At 27.0% G+C, this 11,617-nt stretch overlaps 1 protein-coding gene across 1 annotated transcript; it reads left to right on the top strand.

Annotated features, from left to right (window-relative positions):
* The first annotated feature begins 14 nt into the window (after positions 1-14).
* LOC107167586 (solute carrier family 53 member 1-like) lies at positions 15-7,642 on the top strand. Its single transcript, XM_015516715.2, has 10 exons — positions 15-506; positions 587-740; positions 807-1,054; positions 5,199-5,460; positions 5,539-5,903; positions 5,979-6,126; positions 6,220-6,414; positions 6,493-6,662; positions 6,825-6,958; positions 7,032-7,642. Exons 1-10 carry the CDS (start codon positions 438-440, stop codon positions 7,285-7,287), a joined length of 2,001 nt encoding a protein of 666 aa, XP_015372201.1. The 5' UTR covers positions 15-437; the 3' UTR covers positions 7,288-7,642.
* Positions 7,643-11,617: the final 3,975 nt, after the last annotated feature.

Here is an 11,617-nt window from a genome sequence, read left to right as displayed (position 1 = left end):
TATCGCGGTTGCGGTTTCGTCCGCTCGAGCGCTCTGTCCGCGTCGACCGCGTGCACGCGAAACACGGTACGGTTATCACTATATAGTAGAATCAGTTGCCGTTATCGTGGACGGTACGGAAAAAAAAATACCACTTCAAAATTGTTTCCTTATCTCCGTTCTCCGTCATCGACTGGTGCGACCAGCCGCGGCCGTCAACGTCAAGCATAAAGCGTTGCAGTATTGCACACGGTCTCGGTCGTACTCGTACCACCACGGGTTAGTAGTACTTCCGATGTACTTACACTCATGACTTGAACACGCTGTGATCTTAGGTACTTAACGTCTTTTCTCCTCTTTTTCCCTCGTTTACGTTCTTCCTATTTTCATTTTCATTCGCTTCAAGCCGTCTCCGGTTCCTGCCCCGCCCAAGCTACGCTCATACTTTCTCCACCGAAATGAAGTTTGCAGAACATCTCCAGGCTCACATCACGCCAGAATGGCGGAAACAGTACATCAACTACGAGGTATGTACCCATACTCGGAGAACTCGCCGGCCTGTTCCAACGACTCTTACTGTAGCTTTCATCATCATATTATTACCTAGGACATGAAAGAGATGCTTTACAAAATCATAGAAGAAGCACCGTCAATAGAGTCCACAGACCCCGAAAACCTGCACCGCCGTTTCATTCAATTCGACGAACATTTTTTGCAGTATTGCGAAAAGGAATTGGCTAAAATCAATGTTTTCTACTCTGGTTTGTAGTGCTACTAAAATATAAATACTCATTGATTTTGTTATTATTTGTGTGATGATTTTTCAGAAAAACTTGCCGAAGCAATGCGTAAGTTTCAAACATTAAAGAATGAACTTGATCTGCTATCCTCCACTGCTGTAAAAATGAAAGATTATGGTAAAAAGTCAGATTCCAATAAACTGAATTTACCTCAACGAAAAGTGCAAGAGCTCAAATTAGCTTTCAGCGAGTTTTATTTGAGCTTAATACTTTTACAAAATTATCAAAATCTTAACTATACAGGGTTTAAAAAGATTTTGAAAAAACATGATAAGGTTTGTGTTTTTATAAATAATATCTTAGTATTATCCTTTTTTTTTCTTTTAATTCATAATAATATAATATAATACCATATAGTTGAATTCCTGTGAAAAACTATTTTTTAGTTTCTTTGTTTCAATGTAGGTAATATCATCCTGTAGAATCTAATACTAATTTATTATTAACTTTTTAATTGATAAACTGTGATCTCCAATATTTTTTGTGTCATCAATTTGCTTACACCTAATTAACCATATCATTTAGCTTCTAATTACTTTCTTATAATCTAAATACTAATCCAATTTTTTTTTTTAATTATTATTTGCCTTTCTTTATTTGCTTAACAAATGTTATGTTGAATTAGTTTTATTGGAATCCTGTCTTATCAGTATTTTTTTAAGCTAAGTAATTTGTAGACATTTGTTTTACATTTTCATAATTATATATTTTCCAATCTTTTATATGTACACAAATCTAATTTTTATGTCAATAGTAAATTAATCTACTACTTGATTGTTGTATTTATACAATTTCAATTGCTTCATTTTTTGTCAATACTGATATTGTTATTGTATCTTAATGATAATTTCAGTTATATGATGAAATCACTAGAATCAAAGTATATGACTATTTTTGTGATTTTTAGGTTACAAAAAAAAAACAATATCTAGACTTAATAAAGTGGGTGGATTGTTTTTCAAGAAAAATAAATAATTTTACATATTTTAATTATTATAATAGGTTAAAAATTAAAATTCAATTTGATTGTTTTTTAAAGAAAATTCTCATCATTCACAAATATTTCCATAGTTATAACATCTTTGTGTATCTCATTCAAATTTTAAATTATTAAACAAAATATTTTTATTCTTTATACATATTAGAGTTTTTTAATTATATGTACATATCCGTTTTTACGTAAATTAGTAGATTACACTTTATTTTCTAATAAAGTTAACTCCTAAAAATCTAAATTACGTTAGTAGTAATAATATCACAAAATATACTGAATACACATTAGTCAAATAGTTAAAAACTTAAAATAAAATGTAAAACAGTTTGTTTTTATGAATACAGCAATAATTTGCTAAAAAAATGACTACCTACATTATTTTCTAAAAAATGTGGAAAAATGTTTTTAAAAAAAACTTTCACGCATTGTAAAGTCAATACATTCATATAAAATTGTCTAAAACAGTCTCATTGGTTATTACTAATTAATACATTTTTAGAAAAAATTTTCTAAATTTTTAGAAAATAGTGTAGTATATTATTTGACTATTTGACTAATGTGTGTGCAGTATATTTTGTGATATTATTACTACTAACGTAATTTATATTTATATAATTATTATAAATTAGGTATATTTTTATAATTAAATAATTTGATATTTAAGTTAATTTTATTAAAAAGTAAAGTGTAATCTACTAATTTAAGTAAAAACAGATAAATTTGGTTATTTTTTCCTAGATTCGTACAGAACATATTTTTATTTTATATAAGATAATTTTTCTTACATTTGTTGCTTATAGTTTAAAAAATAAACTATATTAATAAATTAAAACATTTAAATTTTAATAACTTAACATTAGTTATTATTATTTAGAGTAAACAGTTATATTAAAATACTTAATGCATTTTTTCTTTAGTTTTTAAATATGTCTAGATAAACTATGTCACAGTGACTTTAATATTCATATTTTGATTTAATCTTATAAACCATTACAAAACTCAATCAAATGTCTTCTATTGTTTAAATTGTATTGATTTATCAATTATCTGTCTTGTGTCATGTTTCATTATGATAATCAATTAATATTAAGTGTAATATTTACAAACATAAAATTCTTGGTAGGTACTGTCATAGGTTTCTGTTATAAATAATAATATGGAATAATATCCATTAATTTAAGTACCCTTATTAATTTAATTTAATTGCTTTTTTTTAAAATTATATTTTAACTTAATAAGAGCTTGATAATTTTATAGTGAAAAACAAAAATCTTTTAAATTTGACAATTTTTTTATATAATATACACGTTTAAGTTATACAACTTAAGTTATTTAGGTTATTACTAGGGCTCATATTTATATGTAAATACATATTTTTATTGTGACTTGATAAATTAATTTAGGTAAGTGATAAATTCGTTTCAAGGGATTTCCATTGTAATGAACTATATTTTATTTTACATATTTTTACATATTTCTCAATAATTCCATTTTTCCCTACATATTTTGACAATTTACAATTTATTAATAGTTGTATACGATGTATTTGATTTCCCATGTTTCAAAAAGTATGTAAACTAAATAATACCAATTATCAAAACAGCGTATTACATCAACATCTTGGTTTAGACTGTCTAAAACTAATTAGAGGTACACATTGCAAAATGAATGGGGTAATATTTCCGGCTGAACTCACTGCTTTGGACATTGCAAATATGAAATTTGCACCTATTACCTCGGTTGAAGTCGAGCACTCTTTCAGTCAGTACAAATCTGTGTTATGACCAAACCGTAGATCATTTTGACAATTTGAGCATGTATATAGTATCTCATTGCTTTCAAGATCAAGATCAAGATGAATAATAGTAGTAAAATAAGTAAATTAGATAATTATGTGATTTATGAAGCTATTTTTTTGTATTCCATATTTTCATTTTTTAATCACATATAAAGTGATTTATTATTACATATATATTTACATAATTTGGTTTTTTTAATACATATAAATCCGAGTCCTAGTTATTATACATATTTGAAATTGAGTATCATATAACTATAGATTAGTAGGTGCTATCTTCTGGTTAGAACTTAATCTAACCAGGTACTCTTTTATGACCTTTTATTAATAGATCGGTTCTCTACACTTTTCCATTGTGTCAAAATAGTAGGCACTTTCGATTACCAAGTTACTGTGATACAGTACAATATATATTTACTTATATGACATAATAGCACTAAATTATCAATATATTGGGTATAAGATTGGTCAGTATATGAGTTGATGGTCCATTATTACAACATGACACATGAAAGTTGAGAATTAAAAAAAAAAAATTTTTAAATATTTTTTATTTTTTTGCTTTAAATTTATCTTCATGATTCTATCAGTTAAATCCATAAGTCATACTGCTCTCTGTTTAACTATTTCCTAGTAATCTTATAATTAATAAAATTTGATATAGAAATGTCAACAATTTTAAATATACACCTAATTTTAGTTGATTAATGTCAGGAAAACTTTAATAACGAAAAAAAAAAATCCATAAGCCACAATGTATGAGTTGATAGTCCATTATTACAACATGTAATATTACAACATAACACATGAAAGTTGAGAATTAAAATTTTAAATTTTAAATAGTTTTTTATTTTTTTGCTTTAAATTTATCTTCATGATTCTATCAGTTAAGTCCATAAGTCATACTCCGCTTTGTTAAACTATTTCCTAGTAATCTTATAATTAATAAAATTTGATATAGAAATGTCAACAATTTTAAATATACACCTAATTTTAGTTGATTAATGTCAGGAAAACTTTAATAACGAAAAAAAAATCCATAAGCCACAATAACAATTTTTGAAAGTATTAAAAAATGTATAAAAGTAAAATTGTTGGTTAATATAGATTTATATGATGGCTAAGCAATAGCATATTTGAGTAGACCATTGTCGGCCTGGTACTTAAAGGGCCCCGGATGCATTTATTCAGAAAGGCTCCCAAACATGTTATTAAATAAAAATGATAAAAAATGCTTATAAGTAGTGAAATATTATATTTTTAGTAATATCGGGGCCCCTCGACATAAATACGGTGCCGGGGGCTCCGCATTGCGTTCGCGGCCATGGCCAGGCCGACACTGGAGTGGACCAAATATATCACCGTGTTTTTCCCAAAATTATGATTTTTAATAACAATTACTAATTAGCATTAAATACAACATCATAAATGTCATTGCAAATTTTATGATTTAATAAATGTAGGGATTCTGAAGAATATTAAGAGTTGTATTAAATAATTTTACTCACAATCTACATCTTTATCAATGTTGAGATACACTATTGTGTTTTAAATATTTTATTATTTCTTTAGTCATTCTTAAAATCTTAATTATTAAGTTTCAAACAATGTTATGTTTATGTTTTAGTTGTTGAATAAAGAAAGTGGGGCAAAGTGGCGTCAAGAGCAAGTTGAACTATCTCATTTTTATACTAATAAAGACATATTACGTTTAATTAATGAAACTGAACATACTGTTACTCATGATCTGGAATGCGGTGATCGTCAAAAAGCTATGAAAAGACTCAGAGTTCCGCCCCTTGGTGAAACACAAAGTCCTTGGACTACTTTTAAAGTGGGATTATACTTAGGATGTCTTATTGTTTTGCTAGTTGCAATTTTCATTTCTGGTGAGTGTACATTGTATCTGAGTGTATATAAAAATTATATTAATTATTTTAAAAATAATGTTTGATTTGTTGTTTTAGCTACTTTTGAAAAAAATACCAACATTAAACAAGCATTCCGTTTATATCGTGGACCATTCCTTATTATAGAGTTCCTTTTTCTGATGGGCATTAATGTTTACGGATGGCGATCTTCTGGTGTTAATCATGTTTTGATATTTGAACTGGATCCAAGAAAGCATGTTACTGAACAACACCTGTTTGAAATAGCAGGAATCCTTGGTGTTGTGTGTGCTCTTAGTATTTTAGGTTATTTATACTCTGATGCTTTGAGTATACCTGCATATATAAATCCATTGTCCTTAGTAATTTTATTTACACTGCTTATGATAAACCCAATTAAAATATTTTACTTTGAAGCAAGGTTTTGGCTGTTACGTATAGTAGTAAGTTAATTTGTATATTTATAAGTTGTTTTTTTTATCTTATAAAATATTTAGAATTATAAAATTTGATTTTAGTGGCGAATGGCTTGTGCTCCATTTTATTATGTTGGATTTGCTGACTTTTGGCTTGCAGATCAATTGAACAGTTTGGTAACTGTACTGCTCGATGCTCACTATTTGGTTTGCTTTTACATTTACAATAACAATTGGTATCAAACTTCAGGTTAGGAAAATTTTTTATTTAAAATATAGTTTTTGAATTGAACGATATTTACACTTTTTGATCTGTGTTAATAGTGTATTTCTTTAATTTTAGATGTTAAATTTAATGTTGAAGAATATTTTATTTCTAAAATGATAGTAAATTGTATTCCTGCTTGGATTCGATTTGCTCAATGTATTAGACGTTACCGGGATACTGGTGAAACATTTCCACATTTAGCTAATGCCGGAAAGTATTCAACAACATTTTTTGTTGTGTTTGCAAGAACATTGTTGAAACAAACAAAAAGTAATAAATCTTTTTGACTGTATATTTAATACTTATTATTATGTTCAAATGTGTGAGAATGTTTTTGTCTTGTTTCAGATAACTATACTAGTAGTTATGATAATCCATTCTTTTTTTTTTGGGTTATATGTTCTGTGATAAGTTCAATTTATACATACACCTGGGATGTAAAAATGGATTGGGGTTTATTCAATAACAATTCTGGAGAATATACATTCTTAAGAGAAGAGATTGTATATGATAATACAGTAAGCTAATTTTTGTTTTATTTTTAATATTTAAGTATGGGGTTTTTTTACTAAATGCATTTAAATTATGCCATTTGTCTCTTTTGGTACTTAAGTGTGAAATTAAAAATACATTAATATTTTAATATTTTATGATGTGTAATATGATAATTATTTATTTAGGGTTATTATTATTTTGCAATTGTTGAAGACCTTGTGATTAGATTATTATGGGTTCCCCAATATTTACTTACAAGTTATGGTATTTTATCTACTGAAATGGCTAATTCTTTAGTATCACCTCTTGAAGTCTTTAGGTAAGGAATTCAATTCAGTATAGTATTCATATTGAATATTTTTTATTAACTTATTTTTTGGTTTTAATTACAGACGATTTGTATGGAATTTCTTCCGGTTAGAAAATGAACATCTAAACAATTGTGGTAAATTCCGAGCAGTAAGAGACATATCAATAGCGCCAATTGATTTCTCTGACTCTGCTCAAATAGTTCGCATGATGGACGAGGAGTTGGGTGTGACGAACAGACGGAAACGTAAGCTTCTTCCAACAAAGAAGACTTTAAAAGAAGATAGATTGCAGTTAGTTACTGACCGAAATTCATATTCTTTGGATGTAACTGAATAAATCGATTAAACATCTAACATAATATATTCTACTTTATAATTCCATTACATTTTGTATAGAAATAAATTGAAATCTTGATAATAGACTTTGTAAGCTCAAGTATATTTATATATATAGTCGAAAACAATCGAATTTAATTTAATTTTTAGAACGTATTTTTAATGAATGCAAATTACTAAATGTGTTACTTAAAAAGAAATAAAAAAAGGGTACTGAAATGATTTTATACACTTAAATATTGTGATCTCTAGTTTAATTAAGTAGTATAATATATTTTCAATTAACCTTGGTTTAGTATTAACTATGATTTTATTACGGATGTACGGGAAATTGGTGCCTACCTTATTTAATTTTTTTTTGTGATTTAGTAAATGAATAATAGTCAATTCAACATAATGAAAACATGTTTTTTAATTAATTAAAATATTTTTATTCCTTTATTATTATTTGTTAATGTTCCTGTAAATGTGTTTTCAATGAAAGCCAAATTAGTTATAATTAAAGAATTTAATTATAGGTGTACACATTCATAACAAATATATATTTATAATTATTATGATTTTTATTTGTAAAACATGAATATCAATTAATTTTCATTGTGTAATATTACTATAATATTAAAAATAGTTTTATGATAAAAATCTGTTATATTTTATTTATTTTATCTACTCATATATTATATATTTATATATTTATTTATAAACAATTTATATTTGTTAAAATGGTTAATTAAATATTTAGAAATTATATCAATAATTAAATATTTTTTGTTAACCTTTTTATAAAATATTATAAAATCTACTTAAACTGCAAAATATATATATAATATTTAATGGATGCTAGGTGAGGCGTGGTCATATGCTCAATCTGTGGAAATACACCGAGTGCACTTACTGGTCGCAGTTGCTAACTCCTGGATGGGTGACCACTCGGAATTTTAAGCTACATATCCTTGCCACACATACACAAACATGTGTTACAGCCCTGCCAACTTGAAAAACCTACAAACTAATGCACAAAAATAACCCCTACAGTACTACCCCACACCCAATGTCCTATGTTGTCGCGGGTTCCACTACAAAAAAAAAAAATTATATTTAATGATAAGGATCATAAATTCTTGAGATAATTATTTGATTAATGGTGGAATGTTACAACTTTCAAGTTTTTTCAATTTATATTTTTAAATTAAAGCTAAATAACAAAAATTGTTTGGTTGTTTTTTGAAGCCAATATATTTAAAGCCAATATTTAAGCCTTTATGATAAACCGTTATTTTATTTATGAATATTTATACAAAATTTGAAATCATAAAAATGTATATTGTGTTTTAGTGCTATTTCTTTAAAAAAAATTGAATTTTAAACACTTATAAAATAATAAATACTTAATAGTGACTAGGTTTTCAATAGGTATGTTAAATTAATTTTAATCTGTGTAAGAAAAACTTATGAGGAACTTCATATTTGATCTTCAATCTTTTTTTAATCACCAACAAATATTTTCTAGTATACAAATCAAAACATTAACGAAAATTATATTATGTCTAAGAAATTCTTAGATAAATTCTTGGAGTAATAATCAAGACATCAAGTATCTGTCACCACAGTTAATATTTTATAATTAAAAAAAAAAATTAATTAGGTACCTATGTCAAACAGTGTGTATAAGGTAGGCCGACAAGATGCGGGCCAGCCCATTTTTATTTGACTGGTTTTTTTTTCTCACAATTGAAAATTATTAATATTTATTACATTAAATATGTAAATGTCCTATAGGTAACCACTCTATAAATTATTATTATTATTTTTTTTACAATTTTTATTTTGTTTCCTCTAAAGTCTATAAAGAATTATGACTGAAGTTAGTTTTCCTAGTATATTAAAGTAGATAGTAAGTAAAGTATATTACTCTTAGAGTATTTAATCAATATTGTTAAAAATAAATATAAAATCCCTAATAGTTATAAAAACACATCACCAAAAAAAAAAAAGTTGGAAAGTGGATGTCGCTCTGCTGTACAGTAGGTTACAAGTGGGTTACTGTAATGGATGGAATTAAATTTGAATACAATGATATATGATATATCATTGTATACGAAAAACGATTCTGAGCGGAAACGGTTTATCTGTCTAGGATATATTATATAATATATATTATTAAAATTTTTCAAATCTTAGATTTAAAAAGTAAAATTTTTATATTGTCAAAATTCAAACTTTGAATGCTTATAAAAAAAAAATTGTGACAATATATTTCTTTTATTTTTCAACTGCAATTGTAAAAATATGTTAGGAACCTTGTATTTAAATTTCAAATCTTACATTTAAAAATAAAACTTTTATGAATTTCTAGCATAAAATAATTTGCGAACTTTCGTGGTTTTTACGTATTTTGTCAAAATTCAAACTTTGAATGCTTGTAAAAAAAAAATTGTGACGATGTATTTCTTTTATTTTTCAACTGCTATTGTAAAACTATTTTAGTAGCCTCGTATTAAATTTTCAAGCTTTTCTACCCAACAAATACATTTTTATTGATATTAATTAAAAAAAAACTAATAATGATCGAAAATTGCATATGCCTATGAAAAGTTCAACTTAAGTCGAAATTTTTGAAAATTGCATGGTAGATAGAATATACTTATATAAAAATTCGGTGAAAATTTCATGTATCTATGATCATTTTTTTTTTTAGTTACATCAAAAACCAAAATCGATTTTGTCGAAAACTGATTGTGAGTAAAATTTCCCGTTTTCCCCTTAATTTTTAGTTTGTTTATCCCGATTATTTAGAAAAATATTAAGAATTTTTTATTTTTGACGCCCCCCCCCCTCAAAGTACCAACTTGATTCACTTTTTGATCGAACGAGGTACTGAAGTCAAAAATCGAAGCACTTTTACTGCCCCAAAACGTGATGACAGACACAAAAAAAAAAATAAAAAAATAAAACACACATCATGGTAAAATCAATACATTCATCGCTTCGCTCAGAATTTAAAATGGGCCATTTTGTGCTGTACATGTGCCACTTACCCGTGTTATGTACCTATTATTATTTTCGTAAAGTAGGAATTTGAAACTTTCGACACCCCCCTCCCCCCCGCCATAATGTTAAAAATGATTGATGAGCTTCGCAACCTATAGAAAATTCATAATTTTGTGTGTAATTTACTCAAGTCACGAGGTAAATATCATATTTTTTACTATGTATAATAATAATAAACCATCCCTAATGTAGATCATAGGCGGAGCCAGCCTTCACGTTCAGGGGGTGCAAATATTTTTGTTCCACCCCCTCCAAAAAAAAAAAATTAACACTACTTTATTATATTCATAATAATATATTACATCACAAAAATAATTATATACAATGTCGATCTCACAATATCTGCATACAACGTTTGTACCTACTCCACACTAAATTGTCTGTGCTGTTTTGGGGGGTGCCACCGCATACCCTGCACACCCCCTGGCTCCGCCTATGATTATGTAGATAGATTAAGGCGCACTACGTCGTTTATTGTTCGGCTTAATATCCATCACTGTACGGTAAAGTTATGGTAACATAATAAAAAACATCGAAATACTTTTTTGTTTTTTTTTTCCTTTAAAATTTTACACGGTAGGTAATGATTTAGATATTTTATCGATTAAGCCTTTTTTTTTTTTTTTTGTCAACATAACGCTTGAACGAAATGTTCGCATAAAACTGTTCCATGGTTAGAGTTTGAACCTCTGACAGCAGGAGAAGGTCCACATTTCAGTACTTCACACAGTATATATACAACATCACACTTCATGCGTAGATGTGTATAGGTATATAAGGTAACGATTATAACAACCGAAACTAAAAAAAAAATACCCTCGTTGGCCCTCACTGTGATTTGTCATCCGTTACATCTTGCATATTATGTACCTGTCTAGCTATATAATATATATATCATCGTATAATATTATTGTTTTTTTTTTTTTTTTTTTTACGTATAACCTACCCGTGCGTATTATTAGTCGGTATAATACTTTAAACTATATATTATTATAGGTACGATTTTTACACAAATCATTATTTTAAATATTACCTACGTAGAAGTATCAAATATATATAATATATATAAAATAATATTATACTAGTTAAGTCGTATTCGTCACCTCGCTGCGCTGTTACCGCAAGCTTCTGGTATACCGAAACAGAACCACGGTAGGTATATACTACCTATATAATATATAGGTCCCTAATACTATTTATATTATTTTTACCTCAGCATAGAATAAATCTATATTAAGTAAATAAATTAAAAAATATTTAATCTATTCTGTGCTTCTACT

Source organism: Diuraphis noxia, unplaced genomic scaffold, assembly GCF_037042655.1.
Source record: "Diuraphis noxia isolate RWA-SAM2 unplaced genomic scaffold, SU_Dnox_SAM2 contig0003, whole genome shotgun sequence".
NCBI classification, from domain to species: domain Eukaryota; kingdom Metazoa; phylum Arthropoda; class Insecta; order Hemiptera; family Aphididae; genus Diuraphis; species Diuraphis noxia.
This window is presented reverse-complemented; position numbering and strand designations above follow the sequence as displayed.

Coding starts and splice junctions, on each gene's coding strand:
- LOC107167586 (XM_015516715.2), top strand. CDS start 438: ATGAAGTTTGCAGAACATCTCCAGGCTCACATCACGCCAGAATGGCGG. Junction 741..806: donor AATCAATGTTTTCTACTCTG/GTTTGTAGTGCT, acceptor ATGATTTTTCAG/AAAAACTTGCCGAAGCAATG. Junction 6,959..7,031: donor TCACCTCTTGAAGTCTTTAG/GTAAGGAATTCA, acceptor TTTTAATTACAG/ACGATTTGTATGGAATTTCT.